Source organism: Tympanuchus pallidicinctus, unplaced genomic scaffold (genome assembly GCF_026119805.1).
Source record: "Tympanuchus pallidicinctus isolate F22 unplaced genomic scaffold, pur_lepc_1.0 scaffold1, whole genome shotgun sequence".
Classification (NCBI taxonomy): domain Eukaryota; kingdom Metazoa; phylum Chordata; class Aves; order Galliformes; family Phasianidae; genus Tympanuchus; species Tympanuchus pallidicinctus.
Window position 1 is genome coordinate 71,914,652 of NW_026294618.1, and position 27,948 is coordinate 71,942,599.

A 27,948-nucleotide genomic window follows, 5' to 3' on the forward strand; every position below is an offset into this window, starting at 1 on the left:
AGTCGCCACCAGCCCGCTCCGTGGGGAGGAGCGCTGGGGCGGGCGGGCGAGGCTTACCTGCGGTCACCGCGCTGCTGATCCGTGCGAGGAGAGTCCGCTGTAGCGGCGGCGCCTCGGGAGTGTTAAGGACGTCGGTTCCGTCACTGCGGGTGTGTGAGGACCGGGATGGCCGCCTGGGTGCCCGCTGACGCGCTGGGCAGGAGAGTGCTGTGTGGCACGGAGTACGGCACCGTGCGCTACGTCGGCAGCGTCCCGCCCCATGCAGGTAAGCAGCGCCTGGCCAAACAGCTCGAACGGTGGCCAGCTGCAGTTCTAATGGTGCTTTTCTTAATTCAGCTGCGGCAAGTGGAAGCTAACAGTTTACGCGTTTCATACCTGCGTGTATCTTTGTGTAGATATGGCAACTTCTAACTCAGGTAAAGTTTGTTTACAAGGCTAAGGAGCCTAAGAAGTACTTCTGGTTGGAGGTGGTTACAGTTTCTTTACTACCAAAAGCTCTTAGCACCTCTTTTTTTCATTAGATCTCATCACCTGAAAGAAGGTCGTAGCGAGGTGGGGTTCAGCCTCTTTTCCCTGGTAGCAGTGCTGGGATGAGAGGTAGTCGCCTTAAGTTGCAACCTTAAGGTTGAGATTGGCTATTAGGAAACAGTGCTTCTCAGAAAGAGCAGTGAGGCACAGGGTGCCCAGGGAAGTGATGCAGTGGTCCCTAGAGGTGTTCTGGAAACACGTGGATGTGGCACTGAGTGACGTGGTTGGTGAGCACAGTGGGATGGGCAGACGGTTGGATGGTGTTACTGGTCTTTTCTAATCTGAGTGATTCTGTGAACGGTGCTTGCTGATCTCTCTGTGTACAGACAGAGTGTTAGAGGGAGGCAGTCAGCAGTGAGAGACCAACAGTCTGGGCACTCCTGTGATTCTGTACTCCAGTGCTTGGAACCAAATAAGATTCAGCTCTGTTTGCTGAAAGACCTGACCAGTTCAGTTGTGAGAGCACGCTATGCCATCTTTGAAAAAGTAATGATGGGATGGGAAGATTGCTTAATGCTTGGAGGTGACTAGCATTGCGTTCAGTTCTAGAAGGAGCAAGAAAGATGGCCAGGGAACCATAGGTTCATCATCCTCACCTCACATCACAGAAGGATCGTGAGCACATTCGCCTGGAATCTGTTTCCAGGTGTATGAAGGACAAGATGGTAATTGGAATACCTTGACCTTTGTAAAAAATGAAAGGTCTTGCTGTGATTATATGACTAGAAATATGGATGAAGAGAATGGGGGATGTAATATTCCTAAACTTTAATAAGACTTTTTAGACAATCTCTAATAATAATAATAATAATAATTGGAAGCTGGAGAAATACAAACCAGCTGAAAAGACTATTAGGCGGATTGAAAGTCCGCTGGTCTGTCAAGCAGAAAAGTGATAATCAATGATTTGACAGCTGCCTGATAATATGCGATTAACCCAGAACCAAACTCTGGGATTATTATTGTTCAACATCTTCATTAATGTCTGGAAATGAACAGAGTTCACTTTTAACTGTCTAATGTAACAAAAAGCAGAACTGCAATACAGGCCAAGCTTAATGAACTTTAGATTTGGGCCTAAGAGATTCTAGAGGTATGAATTTCCACATGTAGTGTGAAATAAACCCATGTATCAATACAAACTGGCAAACACTAGTAGCTTACAGAGCATGCTGCAAAGGACTTGATAGTTTATGTGGGTGGATGTGAACCAACAGTGAGCTTTGACACAGGCAAAGTGTGCGTTGTACTGGGTTACCATAGAACAATGAACGTGGCCAACAAATTAAGGGAATCTGTTGCCCCCTTCTGAGGGCAGATGTTCTTTGTAAGTTTGCATTCCGTATAATGTATCTGGTTTGAGCCATTCTGGTGCAAGATGAATGAGGATAAACTGTAGAGTATCCAGTAGAGAGCTGCCCAGAGTGTCAAAGCTGTAAACCACACGTCCCATGTAGACACGTCAAGGGAGCTGGGCTTGGGTAGTGTGGTAAAGAGCAAAATTAAGTGACATTCTAATAGTAGCCTTACAGCCTTTTGGCAGACAGTTATGAAGATGACAGAGGCAAATTCTTCTTGCAGGTATTAAATTATATAATAATGGGCAATAGCCACAAATTGTGTCATGGAAAGTTCGGATTTGACGACCAGAAAATCTTTTTAAGTACAGAAGTAATGCAGCACTGAAACAGGCTACCCAGAGAGGTTGAAATCTCTCAAAGATCTTCAAGATCTGGCTAGATAGAAACTTAGCTGAGTAACTTGGTCCAGGACTAGATATAATCTCCTGTTTTTTGTGGAGAGGCTAGGTGAACTTCAGAGGTTTGTTCCATGCTTCTGTGTCTATGATGCCATAAATATGAAAACATAGTACAATATTTTCCAGGAATTTGGCTTGGAGTGGAGTGGGATGATCCTCAGAGAGGAAAACATGATGGTACCTATGAAGGAACGCAGTATTTTAAATGCAGGTGAGTTTATTCCTGGTGTTAACATGTCATGCACATTGGCAAAATGGCCACAAGAAATACACCTCCTCAATTTTTATGGCAAATCATGTTGTTATCAGTTTGCCAGTTTTTAAAAAGATAAGTCTGAACATTGCAACCAGCTATGCCAGAAAAGCTGTTGCATAGTTATCGATCAGTTATAGGGATTGCAATGCCTAGAAAGTAGGACTGATGGTTTCAGGGGTATGTCATAAAATGTAATTGTTTTTTTATATTGTTACTCCTAATGTTACCTTGAGTAGCCCTTTACAGTCTACTTCAAAAAGTGAGTCAGTATGTGCTACTTACTTCTCTATTTAAGTTAAATGTTGATCATTATTAACTGTCTTAGATACAGTTAATAGATAGTTGGTTTGCATTTAAGATGGCTTTCACGCATATTGTTATGGCAAAATAGCAAATTCCTGTTGATTATCTGGATTCACTTGTACCAGTGAGTGAGTATTAAGTTCAGTTATTTTTAATGCATGGAAAATGCAGTGTAGTTGTGTGGCCTTTTTAAAAATTATTTTAATAAATTTTTAATATGTCTATGCACATCATATTTAAGCTTGAAGACTCAGACATTTGAAACTGTGGAATGCAGGTCTTCAGGGCCAATGCTAAAAGCAGCAAGCTGTTGATTTCTGTCTCAGGGGATACAGCAGCTGCTGCTAAAAGCTTTGAGTTTTAGGACAAAAGTAAGAATTAAGTGGATGAATTCATAGAAGAAAAGTTCATCGGTGACTCTTAAAATATTAAGGGCTACTAGCTCAGCAAGCTCCTGGAGTGATAGAGAATACAACAACATTTCATGGCTGTATCACAGAAATACTTGACCTGCTCTCATATTTTTCCTGTTTCCTAGTGCCTACTTTTGAAGATTATGTGTGGTGTTATGTGAATTGTTGTTTCTGACCACAATATGAAGTGACAAAACAAGAAAATGGATTAAAAGTTGTCTGTAGTCTTGCAGCCTTACTTTAGGATGGAGTTTCTCTTTGCTTTATCAAAAAAATGTAAGACTAAAAGGAATTCCCCCTTGTAATTTACATAGATTAAGTTATTGGCAATAAGATAAGCAATTTTTTTTTTAAACATTAGTGAATGCAAGTCAAAAGAGTACCTGAATTCAGTGATTCCAAAGATTTGTTGTGATTCCTTTCCTGCCTCTGACATTGGCTAATAGCAGGTGACTGGATGAGTGTGAAAGAACGAGTGCATAGTAATCGGTTTTTCAGGGTATTCATAGTTTTGGCTAATCATGGTTCAAAGATTTTTCTGAGCCAGAGATGGCATGTTTGTATATCCACTTTATTTTGCTTTCAATGAATAATTCACCAGAAAGAATTTGTTATGCGAATTTCCTCTGAAAGATTAATTAAAAACATGTAGTCATTGTGCCTGTGTTTGCTAACTCTAGAGCTTGTGTTTTCAGCTAGTGGAAATTAAGATTGTTTCCATTTCACACAGAATCATACACAGAATGGCCAGGGTTGGAAGGGACCTCAAAAGGATCACAAATCTCCAACCCCTCTGCCACATGCAGGGCCACCAACCTCCCTATTTAATACTAGACCAGGCTGCCCAGGGCCCCATCCAGTCTGGCCTTGAACACCTCCAGGGTTGGGGCATCCACAACCTCTCTGGGCAGCCTGTTCCAGCACCTCACCACTCTGTAATGAATTTGCCCCTGACATCCAACCTCAATCTTCCCTCCCTCAACTTAAAACCATTTCCCCTTGTCCTGCAGTTGTCAATCCCTTTGAAGAGTTGACTCCCTGCCTGTTTGTAGGCTCCCTTTAGGTACTGAAAGGCTGCACTGAGGTCACCCTGCAGTCTTCTTTTCTCCAGGCTGAACAAGCCCAGCTCCTTCAGCCTGTCTTCATAAGGAAGGTGCTCCAGTCTCCTGAATTATCTTTGTGGCTCCCCCTGGACCCTCTCCAACATCTTCCTGTCTTTCCTGTACTGGGGACTCCAGACCTGGACACAGTACTCCAGATGGATCCACAAGAGCAGAGTAGAGGGGGACAATCACCTCCCTGTCCCTGCTGGCCACGCTTCTTCTGATGGAGCCCAGGATACCATTTGTTTTCTGAGCTGCAAGGGCACATTGCTGGCTCATATTAAGCTTTTCATCTGTCAGGACCCCCAGGTCCTTCTCCACAAGGCTGCTCTCGAGGACTGCTCCTTCCAGTCTGTGTGGATGTCTGGGATTCCTCTGGCTCAAGTGCAAACCCTTGCACTTTGCTGTGTGGAACCTCATTAGGCTCACCTGGGCCCACCTTTCAAGCCTGTTAAAGTCCCTCTGAATGGCATCCCATTTCTTTCAGTGTGAGTCTTATCACTTCTTCTTACCCAAATGTAGTTCCTAGTCCCTTCCATGTCACACTGCTGTGCTGTTGCTGTAAAATATCACATTGAAAAGATCTGAGATTAAAATGATTATTCCTTTATTGTGGGGAAAGTAAGCCTAGTCTTGCATCTACCAAAAGACCTGGGGACAAGTGAAATGCCCTGAAGGAGCAAGGGGGGTTTTTAATCAGGACCTGAGAGCATTCAGGGCTCCTTAGAGAATATGAGAATGTGTACTTTGTTATCAGTTCACATTAAAGTTTCTCTCAAGCCAGCAAGCGGAGCTGTTCAGCCACAGATTGAATTAATAGAATTTACCTATTAAAAATTCAGAATTAAAAGTAGCTATTTTGAAATCCCTTCTGGGAATGCTGTTGGTTATCCTTAGCCAAACAGGGATCAACAGGAAAAGGTAGGTCATATTCAGTGGTGAAAAAAAAAACCAGAATTCTTCTGTATCTTTTCCACTTCAACATTTGTGTATTATGAGAACCCTAGAGACTTCATTAGCAGAAAATAAGATGATAAAACAAGATCTGTTCTTTAGGAAAAACAAAGAAATCTGTGAGAACTGGTTATTTTTTTTCCTCCCTTTAACTAATGATAAAAATAAAGTGAGGCTTGAGGAGTATGAGGACAGTATTTATGGAAGAAAATTAATTCAACATTACATGATTTCCCTTAGCTGAAGGGTAGAAAATTAAGGCAACCACATCTTCTGAATTTGTTAACAGAAGTTGCTTCTTTAATGCTTTGAATTCAATTGAAGTTTCCAAGTTGAAGCTGGTTATATTCTGCTGTATGCAAAATAGTAAAGTAATTGGCTGGCCATTCCATTCTCTGTGGACAGAAGAATCAACTGAAGATGTTCTGGATGTATTTCAAAAACCTGAATGATTTACATCTGTATGTACAATATTTATATACATGTACAGACTCTTCTGCTTTTCTAGCAACCATTAGTAGCTCCTAGGGAATGCAAGCTCAGAGAATAATGTCAGTTCTTATTTTAAAAATCAACTTTCTGAATGAGGCTGCATATAATCCATAACAGTTTTAATATAGCAATCTTTCAGCATCTTGTCCTTACAATACCTTCCTTTGTACTCTGCTTTCTTTAGTCTCTCTGGAGACAGAACAGGCATAATTTGTGCACATAGGCTTGTAATTCTTGTACCAATTGTGACGATGAAGGCAATCTGCTTTAAAAACGAGCACCTCCTTTTATCAAGAAGTTATAAAAACATCCCCCGCCCCGCCCCCCCCAAAAAAAGCCAGCACAAAATCACCATGTCTTTCTTTGCTCTCTATTTTTTGTTTTTTTAAATGATAGTAGTAGATTTTTACAGCATTTCTTTATGTAGTGTATGCATATATACATAAAAATGTATTTTTGTATATATGTTACATGGTTTTTTTTTCCCCTCAAACCTTTTCAGTAATACCCTTAGCTTAGAAAACTGCTTCTCTAACTCTCTGAATTCTGATGAGCGATAGCAGCTGATGGAGTACTTTATACTGGTATAATCAATGACTATAAAGATGTTACAACTATGAAATAAACAAGAGAGTTTGGCTAAGCATGTTATAATAACAAAAAGAGAATAGATAGAAAGCTTACCTGTATCCTGGGCTTGCTGCAAAACTCCAGAGGAGGGATCTCCAGAAGAGATCCTTCCTTCCTGGTAGCCAGCTCTTATGTGGGGTCTAAGAGAGGTGCGGCCAGGCTCCACCCTTCCAGCAGCACAGGTGAATTGCCTTCGGCTGTGCTCCTGTGGCTGACTCATTGTGTCACCTCAGGTGGTCAATCAGAGGCTCAGGCTGTGATTCAGCAGTTCACATACAGTACTGTAAACAAATGCAATGAAAGGACTTTTTTTTTTTTTAATTCTTAGTTCTTTCTAAGGTGACTTTGAAAAGAGTGCTTCCCAAAAAGAAAAAGAAAAAAAAAAAAAAAAAAAAAAGTAGAGAGATGGCATCAAACTGGTATTCTAAGAGGAAAGTACAACTGAATATGCAATTTCCCTTACCAGGGGGTCTTCTTGGTAGTCCTTATTTGGTTAGATCTGTAGAACTGCATACAACTGTCTGTGGTCTTTGTAGTAAGTTTTATGGAACTAGGACTAAATGTATTTGTTTTGTGGCAGTGTTTGAATCATATGTTATGTGGTACTAATTCAACTTCTTAAAGAGTATGAGAACCAGTGGACGGTATAGTAGTGCTTCAGAATACGCTGACATTGTGAGCGTGTTCATCAAATCTGGATTATTGGGAAAAAACAGTGCATACTGCAGTGACATTTCTTTCAGTCTTTTTCCTCATAATAAGGTCTTGTTCCATAGAAATGGAGGAAGCTATTATTTTGACCTTCAGTTGCAGTAGTGTATCACGTAACTTCAGATGAAAGGAGAGTTGAGTAATCAAGCCTTAAAATAGTGTTAAAATTTATATACAGCTTTTGAAACACAAGTATGTATTCAAAATAAAGTTTTTGTCCCATGCACCCGTCCACAAAGTTACTCCCTGGGAGATATGGGCTGAAGTGCACATGCCTACCCTGAGCATGTGTGTCCCCACATCTCTTGTGGGACGTGTGGGTGCTCCAGCTCTCATGTGAAGAGAAGGGAGAAGTGATACTGCCAGCAAGGTGACAATGGCAATGTTAAACCAAGTCTCAACTGTTGCTTTGGTATCCTCTTCTTTTTCCCCAAGTTAAAAAATGTTTAGGTTTCTCTTGTGCTTCCTTCGGTCTGAGTCTTCCTCTTCCCACTGGAAAAAGAGCCTGAGCAATTCCCTGGTTACTGCTTAGTGTGGCAAAAGGCTCATCTTCCTCCTTAGCCACGCTGGGTTTTTGAACAGACATCCTCTCAGACAGTTTCAGGTATTCCTTTCACACGCAGTGTTTACACATGCATTGCTATTTTAGCAGCTGTTTTTCGTCTGTGCCATTTTGCTGGACTGCCCAGTACTGGCTGACGTACTTCTCTGCTTACTTCCTAAGTTGGGAGTGACTTCCTGTTGTAACACACGGCGTGTTTTGATTCATAATTGAAAGAGCTGTTACCTCCTGCCAAAGAATAGCTTTGTTCTTCCCCAGTCACTTCTGATTTTCAGCTGGTACTAAGAGTGTTGACCATATTAAATGTTAAGGCCTTCCCCCTAGGTTTGCCCAGACAGAAAAGTAGGGAAGCACTGTAACTGTAAAACTTGTTTGTATGCTATGTTCAAAATTACTGAATTACATCTGCTTGTTTTTTGCTGTTGTTCTTCTTTGTGACCTCCTTTCTCATCCCACATCCTCCTTGCATTATTAATTTTACTTCTGTTGGGAACTTTGATTTTTGTATGTTTTTTGCATTCTCAAGGTTGCTGTTAGCCTGGGAAGGTCTCAGGTGGGAAGGTTTGGTTGTTTCGCTGTGGTGCTGCTGTACTCATCTGCGACTTCTGCCCTCTGCTGGCAGTAGAGTGTTGAAATAAAGCTGCGCTGAGCGGTGCTTGAATGTAGAATCTTCAAGTGAGCATCTGGAACTGCAGGCGTCCAATTTTTTTCTTCGCTTGTTTTGTGAAAATTCAGAGTCAACTTTCATGTCTGTTTGACTGAGGTTATCTTGCAAGAACTTCAATTACTTGCTGACATCTTCAAAGCTTCTGCTGTGTAGTCAGGAATTTGATACATCATAGCAGATTAATCCTAGGTGTCACTCATGAGCTTTGTTTGATGTCACAGCAATCACAGCCTCTATTCTAAAATAAAATTTGAAGGATTTTCTTTAGTACAGCATGTAGCTTCTTCTAAAAGAATTCTGATTTATTGAGAACTTTCCCCTAAAAGGAAAAAATCTGTTTACACACCATCTAGATGAGGTGCATGGGTTCAAATAGCTGTCATTTCTGACACCATCTGATCCCTGTAGTGTGTATGCCTCCACCCATGATAACTATCTTGATATATTCATTGCAAAGCAGCCAGTACTGGACAAAGAAATCTTTCTGTCTACTGTTACTATCCACTAACAATATCAAGATCTCTCTCACAAGCTGATTGTCAGAGCCCAGATTGGACATATTCCAGGATGTGAGAAGAGCATAAAACTATGAGACAGCATCCAAAGGAGGGCTATGAAGACAGTGAAAAAGTCTAGAGGTAAAGATGCACAGGGAGCATTGGAGGCCCCTGGGTGTGCTCATAGCAGAGGAGCTGGGGGGAGGCCCGCTGGCGGCTGCAGCTCCTCGCAGGGAGCGGAGGGGCAGCGCTGAGCTCTGCTCTGTGTGACAGCGGCAGGGCCCGAGGGAACGGCATGGAGCTGCGGCAGGGGAGGGGCTGTGGGGTTGGGGACAGGTGCTGCACCACAGGGCGGTGGGCACGGAACGGGCTGCACGGGGCTGTGGGCACGGCTCTGAGTGTGGAGGTCAGGGAGTGTTTGGACATCGCTCTCAGGTTTTGGATTTGGGGCTGTGTGGAGCTGGGACCTGGGCTTAATGATCCCTCTGGCTCCCTTCCACTTTGGATATTCTATGATCTCTTTGTTTTCCAGTTATGAAGATTGGTTGCCCATAGGCATGCTTCTTCATGAGTCCAGGTGCTGTACTTTGGTTGTGTGATATGGGCATGTGGCTCCTACAGCTCCTATTCCCTAGTGTGAAGATTAATACAGGGAATGTATTTTAGGGAAAGCAACTTACAGGTTACCTTTCTCCTTGAACATGTAATCATTATGCCTGAAAATAAGGTTATTGCAAAATCTCCTCTTCTGTCCTTCTCTTGGACAGTTCTTGAAAAGGCAGGTAAGATTAATAAAATTGAACCGAAAAAGAGACTGTGGAATGGATTTGATTATACATTATGTAAGTTTGTGCTGAAAGGGAGAATGCTCAGAAGTGTCACCAACAGGAGAGAGAAACCCCGTGATCTTTCTCTAAAACAAGACAACAACAACAAAAAAAATAGGAGAGGCTTGAGAGAAGAAATGTACCATACTTAACTGTAGCTTCAGATCACCCTAGAGCTTGAGAAAACAGGGCAAGCTAGTTCCCTTTTTTTCTTTTCTTTCATCAAGGGTAGAACTGGCTTCTGGAAAGATAGTGAGAGAAAAGGGGTGTCAATGGAAACAGTGAGCTGAGAGGTAAGAAATGGGTTTAGGAAGCAGTATGGTAAAAGGTCCAAAGGCTTTGTCTGTGCTAGGGATAAACAGCATGATGAGAAGGATGCTGGTATGGAGGATTTAAGATTAACTTTGATGAATGAGCTGGAGAGAGGAGAGAAGAAACAGAATTTTTGAGTGCAAAGGAATAGACATGATAAGATGGGGAGAGACAAGGTGATGGGAAGAGGAACAGAAGATTTCAGATTAAACACACAGCAAGAGGTAAGGTAATGTAAGCAAGAACAATTGCTAGAGCTGTTAGGATCTTGAAGCACCTGCTGTCTACAGAGCTGTTTGACTTGAGTAAATACAAAAGTAGGAATGATGTACTACACTTGTAAGAGATGTAGTTAATAAGGTAGTGAAAATGTGATTTATTGTTAGAAGAAATTGTAATAAGAAAGCGTCACAAATTTATGTTAGAAAAAATTGAACATCAAATATTTGCAAATTGTGAAGAATAGCTTCAAAGAAATGGGAAGAAGGGCTCAAAAAAGTGTTGCCAGAGCAAAAGTGTACATAATTGAAAATTTGTGTTGAGTATGAGAAGTGAAGTATTTAGAGTCAATAATATCTTGTTTCTACCCAGATTATTATTAGGATATGAGAGCACTTATGTAAATACTGCAAGTGTTAATGAATAAAACTAGCACAGGCACTTTCCAGTACTGATTTTTTTAATTACTATTTGAATATATGGTGCCCATCTCCTTGCAATGGATCCATAGGATTCATGGTCTCCAGTTACCATTTTTCTGAGAGAATTTTGGGTTCAGAAGAGTTGATGATGTATATTATGGTTTGTTAATGAGCCACTCAATGCTTACATGATGTTTGGAGAAGAATTTTATTTACCTAAGTGGTTTCTTCCTCCTGGGTACTTTCCAATCAGAGTCAGTGCTCTTCTCAGCTGGAAGGCAGACAGGTAATCATAACTACCAATTTTATTCCTGCTGTTTTCTGTCTGATCTTCCTATTATACCCTCCATCTGTTCAGTGATACCATTCCCACAACTTGTTTTTGCCAGTTCATCTTACTATTTCCTTTCTAATTTTCATAGAAATTGTCAAAGCAATTACATGGCAAGAAATTGTTATGTGTTTTTTTTTCAGCACAAGAGAAACTAAGACATTTCATAGGACTGTGTAGAATGTGCATTAGCTTGATAATTTTGTTGAATATTCAGTTTCCAAATTTTACCAAGTTACTGTTAGTTTTTTATTTTATTATTTATTTGAGTTAGTATGAGATAAGATACAAATTGTACCACTTCTTATGTCATTTTTGGGGAGATGAAAGGACAAAGCTACATTCTCAATCTCAACATTTCAAATGAATTATTCAGGTGAAATGGCTACTATTCTGAGTGTTCCTATGGGTCTTAGGTAGAGCTAAGACTCCAGACGTATTTGTCACATGATTTGAGGTAAGTTTGTGTCTGTCCATTGGAAGAAACTTGATTTGCTGGATAAGAATGAGTTCTTAATGAGTTTGGAAAGAACCGGGCAGTTTTTTCTGCTATCGGCACTGCGATGGTAAAGTTCACATTTGAGTGCATTTGGTGTTGGTGCGTTTCAGTTCTTACAGTATCTTACAGTGTAAACTTGTGTCAAATACTAGCAGTGATACTTTGCAAATGTTGCCAAGTTTTGCTGAGCAGAAGTAGAGATGTCTGACCTTGGTCTGTACAGTTGCCCTCTGGCTGCTTTGGTTCATGGTATTTTTTTAAAAAGTAATAATCAAGTTTTAAACTTTGCCTTTTTTAATCATTCTAATGGTAACTTTCCATCTTTCACTGTTTCCTTGCTCTTTTCCAGGCATCCCAGAGGAGGGTCGTTTATCCGCCCAAACAAAGCAAATTTTGGAGTAGATTTTCTTACTGCAGTAAAGGGCCGGTATGGGTTGAATGAAAAACAAGATGCTCAAAATGGAATAGAGAATACGTATGTATTTGGGAAGAAGACTGTGGAATTTGTTGGCAGAGATTCTATTGAAAAAAAACAAAGGCAAGTAAAATGTGAAATCTAAGATACACTCTGTCAAATGCTAGTTTGATAATAAGGAAAGCAAAATCATGTGGTCCTCAGATCTTAAGGTAACGTGGCCGTTGGAATGCTGTTCACCCTAAGTTCAAGACACTTGTTGACAAATGAAAGGTCTCTTGAAATTTAAGATATTGAGTCAATAATTTCGCATGGTATTTTTTATCTGATGTGATTGTTTGCTGCTGACAAAAGGATTGATCTTGCTTATTCCCTTTCTGTGTTTCTGCTCACCAAAAGGTGAGCTGCTTGGGCTTGTTGAGCCAGCATGAAACCATTCACTGTTGTGTAGGCTGGTTTTCTGTTGGTTCAGTGTATCAACTCCACTTGTGTAGCAGTTACACAGTTGCCAAATTGCACACAGTTAAGATATTTTTTGTATCATCAATAACGTGTTTTATAACTTTGTAAATACACATTCCTGGTCCTTTTCAAATAAGTGGATTTTCTGAGTATAAGTATGGTCCTTCTTGGTTCATCTTAGTTTAATGGTATCAGTAATGATTATGTAACAAAGAGAAGGAAGTCAGAAAGTCACTGTACAGCTACTGATGTCTTTCAGTCAGTCCATGTCAATTTCCATTTATTTGTGAGGGTAGGAAAGGAACTGATTTAATGATGTGCAATAGACTGCAGTTTGAATGGCCTCCAGCACCAGCGAGGCATCAGTTCAGTAGGTGACAGTTTCCTCTCTGAGCTGGTATTCCACAACTGTATTCCTTTTGTTTCCCAGAACATATTTAGCAGTCAAAAATGCCTTTTGCCCCCCTTTTTTTCCTAAGTGATATAAAGAATAAAAAATCACTTAGAACTCCTTGCAAAAACTATTACCAAAAAATGACTTGGAAATGCCAACTAAATTCCAGTTTGCATACATTTTGTCTCTTTTATGACTTTTTCTGATATCAGTTGTAATCTGTGGGAGGCAGAGGAGAGGTGCATGAAGGGGAAGAGGAAAGTGGGAGAGAAGAAGAAAGTGTGATTCAGTGAGACCTGTTTTGTAGTACAAGGGGTATACAAGAGAGATACAATGTATGACACTCATTCTCAAGGAGATATTTATGAAAAGAGTATTATTTTTTTTGTAACAACCAGGTGCTTATGTATTGTGCCCGTTTGTGTTTGAAGATTGCTTAACAGAATGTTCTTCTTCATTTAGCCAGCTGCACCAACTGGTACATATCTCAGTGCATGAATGCATGGTGAGCCATGCTGGTCAGAAAGAGGAAATCAGTGGAACGTGTGCTAGTATCCTTTTGGAATATTTGCTATATAATGCAATAGCACAAGTAAAGTTTACCTTTATGTTACAGAAAAGAATTCAAAATTGAAATTTGTTTTTATAAGCTCAGTTCAGTGTTTAAAGAGTTAAAATGTAGGAGCCCACAGTTTTTGAGGAAGAATGCAGATAGTGACTGAAAATAGCAATATGATCAGAGATTATTACTGTGGCTGCAATTTCAGAAGTTTCCAGCTATAGGATTTTTTTAAAATATAACTCTAGAATAGATAACCATATAAAAATACAGTTGATTTGTCCTGTAGGTACCACAGGTTTCAAATATGTAACAAATAATGTATTCAGTGGACTACACGTTATGGCAATGTTATAGAAGATCAAAGCAAGGTATTTTGTTTATGGGGACTGGTAAAAATTGCTATCAATGCAGAAATGTATCCATTTTAAGATTTGTAAAGTTAAGCTCTTTTATAACAACTCTAAGCCATTTCTGTGCTGTGCTTTCTGTACAAATGAATGTAAAATTTGCTGTAACTGAATAGTAGTACCTCTTAGGGCTAACAAAAATGTATTCTGTTTTCCCTTATTTGATTCAAAACCAAAACCTAATTCTAGTTCCTGAAGAAGGAAGTTCAGGCTTGAGATGTTTGTTTTCTTAATATGAAATTTCAGATATCAGACAGATAGATCTTTCAAAAAATCTGGTGGCATACTGGGATACAGTAATAGATATTGCTTCTCAAGTTCCAGATCTGGAAACGCTTGATATCAGGTATAAATATGCATATTTGGATTTCTGTTCCTTTGGAGGTAAGGGAAAAAAGAAGAGACTGTTTTAGATATGAGATCAACTTTCAAAAGATAATTGAGTGCTTCAGTATGGGCTTTAATGGCAGCTAAGTTTTAATTACTTTTCCTTTTTTTTAATCTCACTGTTACAGAGTGTAGATACATGCTTTCATACGTGATCTCTGTTGTCTTACTAACAACTTCCAAAACCTTCACTGTATGATACACACAGTGTAGCTAAAATAATTTGAAAGCAACGTAAGCTGAATTGAAATAGACACTGAGTTGCTTTAATAATAAGGTGTGCCCAGTGTTTGTATTTAGTTTTATAGCTAACCTGACCAAAATATAACACCCCCAATTATTTAAAAATATATATTCCTCAATGTTTAGCACTGAATAGGTATTGCAACCTGGGTGCTGTTTGTAATATGAGGGTTTAACAGTGCATAAACGATATGTAGTTGTGATTTACTATTATCAGCATGTGTGAGAATATGGAAAACTTGTCTGAATTTACTTAAAATAATTTTTTCATTTCCATTGTTGAGAAACGCAGCCTAGACTTACGGGTATTTAGAAGTTGTTTGTGATAAAATTGAAATGTAAAATGGAAGGGAGGGTGGAATTTGGAGCTTGCAGTTTGAATTATTATTTTTTAAATTGTTTTGATCTTCTGTCAAGAGTTTATTCTAGAAAAGAAGCTACCAGGTAGGTCTGTTAATGAATTTGTGTGTGTGCACAAGTAGTGTTGGAGGAAGTATCCAATGCACCAATAAATTCCACAAACTCTCTCAGAGCTTGTTTAAGTGGGAAAAAATTCTTGTAAGTGTAACTACATCAAGCGATTTCTTGTACTAATACTCAAGTACATCAGACTTTAAGAAAGAAATAAGAACTTTGGGGGGGGGGGGGCAGATAATGAAAACTAATTTGATGTCTTCAATATTGAATCTTTTAAGTGTTTGATAGTGATATTTTTGCTGTTAACATTTTCTACGTACTTTCTGTTTCATTCTCACTAGTTTCAATCAGCACTAAGGAGTTTAAGCCCCAGATCAGGCTTGGTTTTGTTTCTTATTAAAGAAAGCCATTATCTTCAAATTTAAAATGTAGGGAAGGAAGGTGTGGGGAAGCCACAGGTGAGTAAATGTGCATCCATGAGGTAGGAGGGTAAATTAGGATAGAATGAGTTTGAATGTAAGCTGAATTATATCTTGTAGTGTTTTTAGGTGTGTGAAATGCTATCAGTGACTTTTTTTTTTTAATTATGCTCATATTATTTTTGTCCTTACTCTGTAATTCCAATTGAGTGACTTCATGAATAATTAGATTTATTTAATTTTATGCTAATAATTGCTCTCTTTATACAGTGGAAACAAAATGAAATTTCCATCTACATCAATTGCTAAATCTAGTGCATTTTCAAAGTTGACAACACTGGCACTTAATCAGACTGAGATAACATGGACAGAGGTAATAACTTTTTAATATTTTTGTTTTATACAAGTAAAGCACAGTAATATTTATACATTGTATCATTCTTCTGAAATATGATCATGCTTAGTAAAGGTGCTGTAACATAACTGTATTTGTTGGAAATGTAGATTACATTGGGACAGGAGTTTAATAAGACGTTTGACTTCATTTACATCTGTAAATTACCAAGTCAAGATAAAGCAGTTAAAGTATACTTTAACTTCATGTTCCAAAGATTTGAAAGTTTTGTTTCCTTGCAGTTAGTAAGAGTTTGTATGTACTTTAAGGTAGTTAATAGAACAAGTGCAAAGAGAACATGGGTCAGTGTGACATGAAATAGTTGCTTTGGCACCACTTTGCATCAGTGGTGACCAATGAAAATACCTGACATACATCGTACAGCACAGATGTAGCACACAATAAACTAAGCTCTGACTTGTTTCAGGAACTGAAACATGCAAATATTTCATTGATTCTGCCCTAATGTCTCACCTCATTAAGGGCAAAGTCCTGTTGTCAAACGTGTTAGCAGTGGCATTTTATCTGGAGTGGGTGGAGGAGAAGGCCCTATGAATCACTTTTCAGTAGTGCTTTGTTACTTACAGGGACTTGTAAGTACTAATCCATTATTTGGATTTCTCTGCATCAGATCTTATAAGTACTGTGTTGAGAAATCAGCTGAATTTTCAAATTTCTGCTGTCAACTGCTACCCAATGATAGAATACTTACCAAAACTGGTGTTCTGATTGAAGTGGAAGGGTTTTCAGTTTCTTCTCTTGAGGCTAGAGGAGGATTGTTGCTATGTTTTTGTTATTATCCATCTATTGTCCTTTTAAACCATTGGTGCTAGTTGATAATCTTTCCATAATGGCAGCAATATGAATGTTGAATTGAATGGAAGAACTTCATGATTACAGACACTCTAAATGCTGTCTAATGCACATCAGAATTTAAATTTGAGCACTGTGAAGAGGTTGGTGCTGCTGGTGGCTGGCATCTCAACCAGGGTGCTAAAAGAGTTGTGTAGCTTTGGCTTAGAATTATAGAATCACCAAGGTTGAAAAAGACCTACAAGATCATTCAGTCCAACCATCCACCAATAATTCTCACTAAAATATGTCCCTCAAAACAACAGCTAAATGTTTCTTGAACACTTGCAGGGTTGGTGACTCCACCACCTTCCTGGGCAGCACCTGACCACTACTTCATGCAGGTTACAGTTCAATATGGGTAACGAAGGTTCAAAGCCAAGCCTCTGGTTAGTCAGAGCAGTTTAAAATTAGATAACATTTTGCATTTATTTTTGAAACTTCAGTCTAGCTGACAGTTTAGTGTAGCTGGTAAAGAGGCTTTTGATGCAGAAGCCTTTTTTGTAAAATTAACGTTTGTTTGATTAATATTCTCCTAAGCCTGTGCTTAAAGGAGGTGGTGTTCCAGGGCACACAAAAGGGAAAAACTGAAGGCACTCCATGTTATTAATACTCTGTGAAGAAACCACTTAAAATGTTATTGCTAAAGCTGCATGGGAAGTTACATTGAGAAGTTGGCTTTGTAATAGAAAATAATAATGAATGTGATCCAAGCCACAGAGGAACGCAGAGACTGTCAGTGAGAATGTAAAAGAAGTCTGAAAGTCCTGGAAATGTTTTCATCAAAATTAGAGTGATCTGGAGCACTTCAAAATAATGTATTGCTGTATATGAGAATATATGGCAAGGGGGCAGGTCTTAAAAAAGACCTGCATTTTTGTTTGCATATGTTCTTCTCTTTTAAAATGTTCAAACAATAGAGACTGCCATGCAGTTTGGCATGACTCCCTGATTGCCTGTCCTGAGCATTGGTTTTTCCAAACAGTTATTTCATTTGTGCATTGTATGTGTACATCAAGATACATCTGAGATTTCTGCTAGTGTGTCACTAAGAGAACATATTACTGCATTATTCCTTTCGGTTGTTTAACACATACCATATAATCTTCAGAGGGACAAGATGTCCTGTAAAATATCTTAGAAATCATTGAAATGGAAACTGAGTTAATCCATTTGAGAGTAATTCATAGTTTTGACTCCAAAGCTACACTTACTTTCTCATTCAATATTTAGATCACAGTGATCTGCTTGTCATTTTGTTCTCAAACTAATACCTTGTGTATAGGGGAAAAAAAAAACAAACACAGGGTTAGAGCAGAGGTGCAGCATCGTTATTGCTGGCACTAGCAAGTGGCAGGTAGTTGGGAAAAATTAGAGGCAATGGACAAGCATAGAGCAAGAGCTTCTTATCAAGTCATCTGGAATTCCAAGGCTTCCTGAGCTGGTGGCCGTATATTTAAATAATCTGTATTTAAATAATCTTTCTGGGTTTTTCTTTCATCATTTATTCAGCAGCACTGAGGATCTATCCAAAATTTTTTATGTCTACATCTTATAAAATCAATTTAATTATGTGCTGTATGAAAAAATATCCCTTTTGGCTTTTGATCTTGCTGCCTGATAATTTCATTTAATAATTCCCAACTTTTTATATGCAAGTAGCTGACAACAGCCCTGTTAAGTTACTTTGATGACTTGTTAGGTTTCTTTCCATCTTTCCCATTAGCACTATTTTCTTCCTGACACGAAGAGACTAAACATAGAGGAACATCACAGACTTGCATGATGACAGATTACTTCTTATCTTTATTTCTTTTGCAACAGATCTTGCATTTATGTTTTGCTTTTCTGATCAGCAGTGGCTGTTCCGGTGCCTGATCCTTGCCAGCCATTCCAACAGACTATCCCCAACACGCCCGCACTCTTTACTGAGCTTTAAGTGCCTGTGCTGATAGTTCTGGACACAAGGAAGTGCTGCTTAGAAGAAAATGAGCATTAGGCAACCTGCAATACTCATTTCTGGTTTTGATACCTATGATTAGTTCTGAATATGTTCTGGGGGAATCTGCTTAAAGTATAATTTCTGGAATAATTTTTTCCCAACTTCTGTTGCATTAAATGATGTTTTGCTCATAGGTTCTTCTTTGTGCTCCAGGATGGCCAGTCCTTGAAGGATTATACCTTACTTCAAATAATATTACAGTTTTGGAAAGGTAAGATGGGTAACACACATCGGACTTTTGTGACTGATGTACTGCTAAGTTATGGTATAGCTGCTAAGGGACATTCCTGCAATGGTTATGACACCATGACATAATTGTGACATGCACAGTGCAAGCTTCACATGATGTACTTCCAAATACTTTTTATAAGTACAATTATCTGCGTGCAGTTATATACATAGAAAACCAGTATTTTAATGAAAAATAACCTGAAATATTCTGCTTTTGTGTGGTGTTTTGTTTTGTTATTGTTTTTCAATGTGGCAGGCCTGATAATGTCCTGCAGACCCTGAAACTGTTGGACCTTTCAAACAACCAGCTACTGGATGGAAATCAGCTGCACCTGATAGGATATCTCCCCAGGTAGCTGTTAAACAAATTTGCTGGAAGTTCTTTGTCTTACCCATGTATTCATTCTTCTGTGTAGTCTTTGTGGACTGAAATACGTTTGGTTTTTTTATGCTTCATGGAAGATGAATGGAATCTTAAAACAGAAGCAGTTTGCCCTCTTGAGAAGAGTAACTGAATTGCTTGAGCTATCTTAATACAATCTTAGTTTGTTGTAAACAAGGCATTCTTAAGTTGTGTGTTGGTAATTTTTTATTATATACTTACTTATAAAACTGAAATTATTTATCACTTTACTAAGTTCTTTAAGTGTTAGCATCTACAGCATTTTATCTATGACAACAGGAGAGAGAGTTGTTGTGGAAAAGCAAAAGAGATTTGGTTGTGGCTTCTTAGGAATGGTTTTATGTCCATGACAGTGTTAAAGAGGCTCATCAGTAGCTGCACAGCCATCACAGTTGTTTGTGCAGAATGCTGTTAGGGCTCTTTGGTGGAAGGTGTGACATTAAAGACCATTGGTGATGGGCAGTTTCCACGAGCAGGCCATCCCACACTGTCCATCTATTTGTCCTTTGTTGGTTTTGCTTTTCTAATTAAAAAAAAAAAAAAGCAAAACACAGTGAGATTGGAGGGAGGCAAAGCTTGAAATTATTGCACTTATTTTCTAAATGCTCTGCCAAGGCCTGAGTGCTGTCTACTGCTGTTCACTTGTCATCGATGTTAAAAGTCTGTTGCATCTTTGTTTTTAATAAACAAAGCAAAAATTGAGGTGGGTTTTTTTGGGAGGTTTATTTTAACAAAAAATGTTGTGTACTAATCATTATGTCTTACATTTCAGATTAGAACAATTAATACTTACCAACAATGGAATATCTTCTGTACACTTTCCCGATGCTGAGTTTGGTACGTAAAAGAAGCAGTTGGTTTTGGCCTTATAATTCTGTTCACTTAAAGTTTTCATTATTGTTTGGACTTTTTCTTTTTCCTAGGATGCAAGACTAAAATGTTTCCTTCCTTAAAACGCCTTGCAATAAATGACAATAAAATCTCACAGGTAGGTTTGCTTGTGAGAGCTTCACATTTTGTAAACGTGTGCATCTTTCTTTAAGGGTAACTTGCAATTTGCTTTTTTGAGATTAGTTTGATTGCTGGTGTAAGAGCTTGAGGCAAATACTGAACTCTTTGGTCAACACACAAGTGGGAATTTCAGAGTTTTAAAAGATCCCTAGCATCTCAATTGATGAGATTTATGGTGGTGAGTCCTATCCCTCTGCTACCTCATAATTCCTCATGTGCAATTCCATCAATTTAAAATGCTGAATAGCTCTCAGTTTATCTAGTTTTTTTAATGAAATGTACTGCGATTATTTTCTTCATCAAATGAAGAGCATGGAAGTAGCTGGTTCTGCTGTCCAGAAGAATTGTTTCATTCACAGTTACTGCACAGGAAAGGCCAATGTCACTGCTTATTGTTCTGCGATGCAGTGAGCTTTGTGTTTCCTCAACAGACTCTTCCCCTCCATTTCAGTGGTCGTCGATCAATGAGCTTGAAAAACTGCCAAGTTTGCAGGTACTGGAGTGTCGCAGTAACCCTCTGATGGACACAGAGAAGAATCCAGAGACCCTGAGACAGCTGATTATTGCCAAGATAAGTCAGTTGGAGGTTTTGAACAAGTCTGAGGTATGCGATGCGTCAAGAAATTGCACAAGTCTGCAGAAAAACATTCCAAATCGTTGCTTGATTAATTTTTGTTCAGCTTCTTTTGTTTGTTCGGATGTGGGAAAAGTGAAGTACTGATTATTCCATCGCTTTGGTAAGGGGGCACTAACTGGGAACACAAAGTACAGCCCTGCTTGTGAGCATTGCTGGTTCAATAGGCGTTAGAACGCGGGAAAATATAAAATAGCACTGGCATTTCTCCATTGGTTCCTATTGAAATTGCAGGGCCATTAATAAAAAGCATACACTTGCCAAAAAGAAAAGAAAAAGCAGCATTGTTAACCCATTTCAGTTATCTTCTGTAACAGGAGGCTAGCACTATCTGAATCAAATCAAACTTGCAGCAGAACTCTGCATAAAGGAGGACAGAAACAGCATGTGTGCTGCAGCTACAAAGAATAATTCAATATTCGTGTATGGATCAGTCGGTACATGGAGGTAGAGCTCCTTAGATTCCCAATAGTTTAAGGTACCATAAATGTATGGATCAGTCAGTGCTTAGAGATTGGCTTTGTAAGATTATTGGTGGAGTTAAAATGTACTGAACAAGGCCGTAACAGCACGAGTCAGCATCATGAGTTAGATTTTCTTTTCTGGAAAGCCCTATCATTCTATTGTGCTTCATTCTTGTGTCAGTATAGATTTTTCCTGATGAGAGAAGAGGAGCAGAGCTTGATTATCGCAAAATATTTGGGAAGGACTGGCTAGAAGCTGGAGGGCACTGGGATCCAGCGAGAAACAAACCCAGTGAAGCATTTCTTGCTGCCCATCCCAGATACCCATCTCTTTGCCTTAGTAAGTACAAGTCCAGTTCCGTGGTTGCTCTTCTTTGAGCTGCTGTTGAATTTTAGTCTCAAAAGTGCTCGTGTCTGTGTGTGCTTTCCTTTACGTAGAATATGGTGCACCTGAAGAAGGAGAACTGAAGGGACAACAGCCTTTGACTCTGAAAAATCAACTTTTGAGTAAGACGCCAGAAATGGTCAAAGCCTTTCCTTCTGCACTGGAAATGTTTTTATGAGATTGGTGTTTCCTGGGTGTATATGGAGAACACGGGGTTCCAAAGCCTTTCAGAGGTCCTGGGGTTGCAGCTTGTAATTCCAGCTCCTTTTCCCCTGCAATCCAACCTGAATGATTTTGTTAATTAAGACTTAGTGAGGAAGAGAAGTATTGATATTCTCTTCTGCCCGTGTGAATGATTTTTCCACAGAGATTTGAGATTTTAACCCTACTCGCTTAGCTGTTCCCTGATTATGTTTCTTAATTTGTATAACTGCTTTAGGACTGTGAAGGAAAAATATGGGTAACTTTGATGTTTGGGGCTGTTGACATACTTAAGCTACATTACATCCCAGATGTAGAAATTCTCTTCGCTTTGTTTCCTATTTGATAGAATTTATCCTTTTTTTCTTTTTTTTTTTAAACTTCTAAACAGAATTGTAAAGCATTACATTTTAATGTTTAGGTAGAAGCAAAGTAGAACAGGGAATATGAGGCTGGGGAAAGGATACAAAAAGGTCTGTACAAAAGCAGACTTAAAAAGCTTTTGTGTCCTGTCAGAACAGGGCCTGACATTCACTCACTAATGCCTTGCTGTTCTTCCTTAAGCTTTGACAATTAAATGTCCTGACAACCCTGAGCAGAAGCCTGTAGAGAAAAAGTTACCAGGTAAGTCTTGTCTTGTTGTCTTAGCAATTGAGTTGTAGCTCCTTTGCAAACAACTGTAATAAAGGATGACAGCTGCCCCGAGCTTTGTCAGCTCCTGAAGATTGTCCCCTATGATTCTGTCATATAAAGGAATGACAATTGTAGAACTCAGTTCAAAAAGTCATTTTTCTGACCCTCATCCACTTACTTTCAGTCCTGTTTGAAAATTACAAGTTGATGCTTGTTCTTATTACCACGGCTGCCACTGTTCCATGAGGCAGTCAGAGGCCAACCACTGCATCCGAACGCTGATGGATGTACTAACCAGTAATAAGAACAAAGTTGAAAGAGCCAAATATCTAGACTGCAATTCTAGATCTCCGTAAGGTCTCTGGTCTGTCTTAAAAATGACATCAGGAGACTGATGCTGACCTGTATCAAGTCTATCTTCTGTGAAGTTTTGGTGCCTGTAGTGACAACTAAAATGAGCAGACTTTGTTCTAAATCAAACTGAAAGTTTGGAAAGATGTGTCAGAATGGAGTCTGAAAGAAAACAATTTAGTCAAGCTTTATTCTAAAATAAAAATCACATTTATTATCACAAGTTGCATAAAATCAGATGATAGATAGATACAGCTTTTACAAAAATGTTTGATAGAAAAATATTTGTTTTAAGTACAATGCGTGGGATTACAGGAGTAACTCACTATTGCTGTGCCTTTAGGTAAAGCTTCAAAAGAAGTACAAGTTGAACGTATTTTTTATATCGAGTAGATCTATTGCAAACAGCTCTCACCTCTGGAGCAAACTACACTTACTCAAAATTCATTACAAAAAAAATACTCCTTAGTGTAACTGACTTCATAATAGAAACGGCTGTACAGCTCTGCTGGCAGTGTGCTGGGGCCTGGCTAAAGCAGCAGCACTTACTGGTAGGAATGGCATGAGGTCCACAGTGCTGTTTGTGCTGGGAAAGCCGATTCAAGGTACGAAAACTTGAAGGAATGGGCGCCAGCTGCCAGCAGTCAGAACCTGACTGGTACATGTCCCAAAGGTCACTTGGTTTTAGCATGGAGTAAATTCAAAATCAAAGGTTTTGTTTCAAATTATGAAGCTGTAACACTTCAGTTTGGTATAAGGGATCCAACACTTAAAACACAGTAGTGTATTCTGTCTGATCCACCAGAGATTAAACCATTTTCAACTTGATGTTAGCAGTTATCATTTCAGGTACAAAATACGTTATTGCAGTGTTAGAACTGAAGCAGCAGTACAGCTTTTCACCGTTGCTATGAGCAAGTATAGCTGAAAAAACAGTACAGCTCCGTGGTAGCAGCATTTTTCTAATGATTTTATCCCCCCACCTCCCTTTTTCAGAGTCCATGACTATTCAGAAGGTCAAAGGATTGCTCTATCGCCTACTTAGAATTCCTGGTTCGGAACTGAAACTGTCCTACGAAAGTTCTAAAGTGAGTTAAAATTAGGTAATTTAGCAGTAAAATACGTCATGCTGATAAAGTTCAATAGCATGTTCTAAAGTACTGCCTAGTGACGTTGATCTCACACAAGGAGAGTGCTCTTCCTGCTGTAATTTAGAACTGCTGTAATATGGTCTTAACTGCCTGATCTAAGTTTGATTTGAATACACTAGAATTTATTGAAGTCTGATCAAACTACTTTCTTCCTTTCTTATTCTAGCTAAAAGGGAAAGAAGTTGAACTTGACAACGACTTAAAGCCTTTGCAGTTTTACTCAATAGAAAATGGAGACTCTGTGTTAGTACGGTGGTAAAAAGAGACACCCTTGGCAGACTGAAGGAAAAGCCAACACTCGAACTGCAGAAGCATCACGGAGAGTCTGCAGACCTGTGTGCAACCTGTGCCTGACCACGTCTGGGAGAAGGTGGTAGCAGAGGGCTCAGTGGTAATACTGCCAGCTCCTAAGCTTAGTAGTGGTCTCCATGAAAGCCTTTACTTTTGATTGGAGTGTCTTATGTAAGAGAAACCAAATAAATAGCGCTTAAATTCTTCCATTAAATAAATCTCCAGGTAACCCTTTGGCCATTATTTTATACTACCTTCCCCCTGCGGCAGTGAGAACTTGTTTTTACTGAACTGACATCAGGATCAAGTTGTGATATCTTTGCTTAAAATAGCTCTAGGATAAAACTAGTCCTGTGCTGAAAGAAGCTACTTGCTCTTTCTGTTTTCACTTATTTCCAAAGAACTTAAAGCAAATGAAAGTAAATCAGCAGTAATTGCAGAAGTATCTACACAGCCTTAGAATATTTAAAGTTAAAACGTGACAAACCATAATTCTACCTACAGTATTAACATACCACAGTATATAAATAAGTTCTCAGCATACTGCAGGGCATTGCTATTTATTTTACATTCTCTGCTGTGCTATTCCTCAGTAGTATTTTACTTCCACTCGTGTAGCCCTAGGTTTATAAATAGCACACTGAGCTATCAGAAATCCCACCTCATCAGGCTAGGTTTGTAGAACTTCAAGATTTGGTATAAGCAGACTTTGATTTTATTTTTTTAATCTAAAATGACAACGGTTTAAACAAACTGAACAGCATAAGATAAATCCCAAACCCTCGCTGTCTCAGCCCCTCCAACAAACATGGAACCTGCTGCAGCACAACTGACCAGCTGCCCTGCTACTAAGCACAGCTCCTCTGGGATCCTGGTACAGCTCTATACAGAGTTAAATCAGTAGTACTGAAATTTACAAAAGACAGGCTGGTTGGCATTCTTATCTGCATTTATTAATTACAAGTAGGTTTTTGACTTTTTATATAAAAAGGAAATTTTTATCTTAAACATTTTGGTTTTTGTCAGATCAACATCTATACTATAGAAATTGGATAGTTTCAGTCCACTTGTAATTATCAAAAGGGATGTGCAAATATCGTCACACTTCAGCTGAAACCCAACAGTAAAAGATACCTCAATGTTCCATTTTCTTCAGGGAATGAACCCCAGTGTACGCTTTCCCACCATCGGTATACGCTACCATGTTGGCCAATGCAAGCCCATTATCTTTCCTCACATCGGCAAGGATCTCCACACAGTTCCTTTACTCTCCAGAGCTCTCTCAGTTCCTGTGGGGAGTACTGAGGGGAAGACAGCATGCCTCTCTCACAGGTCTTCTCACACAGCCAGAGACTATCCTGTTAGAGAGACAGTGATTTCAGTAGTTTTTCTTAGAAGGTTTCCAAGAATCAGGTTTTCTTTGTGTGCCAAATGTATTGCTAAGAAGTTTCACCAGTTGGAGCTGTACATTCCTTCTTCAACTGCTGGAGCTGTTTGGAGTACTTGAAGGGGGAGGTGGTTGTTTGGGGTGTGGTTTTGTTCTTTAAATTGGTTTTAACAAGTGCTTTCTGGATTTTGATCTAGTAGCAGGTTCAAGTTTTGTAAAAGGAAAAAGAGAATGTTTCTCCTGTTTTATTCATTCTAACAGTCACCCTCTCTTTCCATAAGATCAGAGAATTTCTGCAGACTTACTTGGTATCGCTTGGGTCCTACAGCTGCCATCCAGATGCCCATACTCACATCTTCACCCTGAGACAAAACATGATAAAAGCGTTTGCACCAGGAAGGCCTAAAGCCCACACCTACATAAAAAAGACTAACTACAAAAAGTTGTGCCTGAGTAGTTTACAGGTGTTCCAATAATCCTCCCACTTCTCTGTGAAAAAGCACCAACTGTTTCCACAAGGGAAAAAGTACAAAAAAAGCCCCACCAAGATTACCATACCAGAGCTTCTCGGTCCCAAACAGCTGTGATGGGAGCTAAAACATCACTAAGTACGGTGAGCCAAAGCACTACAAAAAGCCACAGCATTAAACCAGGAAAATCCAGCACATACTTGAGCAGTGTTCTTTCCAAGTCAGCAACACTACATGCTGCTCCTCTAACCAGCCTAAGATAGAACCGAATCATAGTTTTAATACCTGGTAAGTCTTTAATCTTTCAGAATTGCTTGCCAGCCACTCAACGATGTCTTTGGAGATAACATAGCCAGACCCACAAGCAAAGGCTGGATAGGCAGGACTCGGGTACTCCAGCTCCTGCCATTTCCCAGTTCGATCAACTGCCCAGTTAAGTCTGAAACTGAAAACCACATTAACCTGTGAGGTGTTTGTACAAAGCTCTCTGTGAAACCTATGAACTAAAAAAAGAGCAATACTAAGAGGACAAAGTAGAAGGCGATCCAAAACAGTGTCCAGATAGCCTCGTTCCTCTAGAGCACAGCACCTAATCCAACACAACCCTTGAAAGTGAAGTTTTTGTCTGGTTCTCATCTTGGGTAGTAACAGGAAGTTCTCTGAACAGAAATGAATGTAGCACCAACGGTCAGGTCTCTCACATGGCTGCAGTACTGCTGTGTTTGGATCCAGGAAACATAACAGCATCCTTAAGTGCATTCTCTAACAAACAGCCACATCTGTGTTCAACCCCACCTGGCTACCAGTACCACACAAAGCCAGTGCCTCCAACAGGCACAGAGTTACAGCACAGTTACACATCCTATCTTCCTGATCAAACTAATGGCTGCTTTAAAAAACACAAAAAAAAAACCCCCAAAAAAACAACCCACAATATATAGTACTGTATTTTATATAGTCTACCAAAAATTGCCCTGCTAGACCAAAGTAACTTAGTCACAGCTACAGGAAGAAACACCTCTTGGAAAGGAACACTGGACAGAGCTTTATTTTCTCAACACTGATTTACTGTTGAAGCTTTCTGGGAGTCACCCCCTCCTCTGTGCTCTTTTCCAAACGAAGCAGCTGTTCAACAAAGGCCACCATCACTCTACCACAAACAGGTCTTGGCAGTTGCCTCCTCTAGGGGATGTTTTATTTACTACCAGACACCTGCAGGAAGCCAGAAGCGCAGCACACCGTACTGCTGACCCCATCTGACTGCCATGTCAGGAATGCCTTCCTTTACATTTCAGGAAAAGACTGATAGAACACTTGCCTTGCAAGTCTCTCACGCGCTCTCAGCTAACTGGCATAACTGTGTCAATGCAGCAGGTTCTCTGTGCTTTTTGCAAGCAGCTTCAAGAATTGCTGAATTTAGTTGTAAGTATAAACTAACACTTCTGTGGGCTTCTAAGAACTGTCGCCTCAGACACCAGCTCTGTAACTGAGGGATTACAGCTGCGTGGCAGACCTGTGATCAGAGTCCACATTCACAGCTGAAGTTGATATGTAAAGCACCCAGCAGACAAGAGACAGCTGACACCACAATCCACTTCAGACCACACAAAATCACAGAATCACCAGTGTTGGAAAAGGCCTCCAAGATCGTCCAGTCCAACCGTCCACCTACCACCAGTACTTCCCATTAAACCATGTCCCTGAGTACCATGATGTGAATGTTCCTTGAACACCTCCAGGGACAGTAACTCCACAACCTCTGTGGGCAGCCCATTCCAGTACCAGACCACACTTTCAGAGAAGTTTCTCCTCATGTCCAACCTCAATCCCCCCAGTGCAACTTGAGGCCATCACCTCTCATCTTCCATTGACAGGACAGGAGGGGTGCAGCCCTCCT

At 39.6% G+C, this 27,948-nt stretch overlaps 2 protein-coding genes across 2 annotated transcripts in view; one reads left to right on the forward strand and one right to left on the reverse strand.

The window, feature by feature from the left end:
- On the forward strand, window positions 1-24,412 carry TBCE (tubulin folding cofactor E). The gene is made up of 16 exons (XM_052671807.1): window positions 1-265; window positions 2,414-2,498; window positions 11,835-12,027; window positions 13,223-13,307; window positions 13,972-14,071; window positions 15,462-15,564; window positions 18,574-18,650; window positions 18,927-19,022; window positions 19,846-19,910; window positions 19,997-20,061; window positions 20,536-20,688; window positions 21,369-21,522; window positions 21,621-21,689; window positions 22,333-22,392; window positions 23,749-23,840; window positions 24,070-24,412. Exons 1-16 carry the CDS (start codon window positions 166-168, stop codon window positions 24,160-24,162), a joined length of 1,590 nt encoding a protein of 529 aa, XP_052527767.1. The 5' UTR covers window positions 1-165; the 3' UTR covers window positions 24,163-24,412.
- Window positions 22,940-27,948, reverse strand: part of B3GALNT2 (beta-1,3-N-acetylgalactosaminyltransferase 2) — a 24,043-nt gene continuing 19,034 nt past the window's right edge. The window contains exons 10-12 of the mRNA XM_052671820.1: window positions 26,337-26,496; window positions 25,887-25,943; window positions 22,940-25,552 (exon numbers count right to left, since the gene is read on the reverse strand). Of these exons, the coding sequence (XP_052527780.1) occupies window positions 25,418-25,552; window positions 25,887-25,943; window positions 26,337-26,496 (352 nt within the window). The 3' untranslated portion in view covers window positions 22,940-25,417. The remainder of the gene's footprint in view (window positions 25,553-25,886; window positions 25,944-26,336; window positions 26,497-27,948) is intronic.

Coding starts and splice junctions, on each gene's coding strand:
- TBCE (XM_052671807.1), top strand. CDS start 166: ATGGCCGCCTGGGTGCCCGCTGACGCGCTGGGCAGGAGAGTGCTGTGT. Junction 21,523..21,620: donor ATACCCATCTCTTTGCCTTA/GTAAGTACAAGT, acceptor TCCTTTACGTAG/AATATGGTGCACCTGAAGAA. Junction 21,690..22,332: donor TCTGAAAAATCAACTTTTGA/GTAAGACGCCAG, acceptor TTCTTCCTTAAG/CTTTGACAATTAAATGTCCT.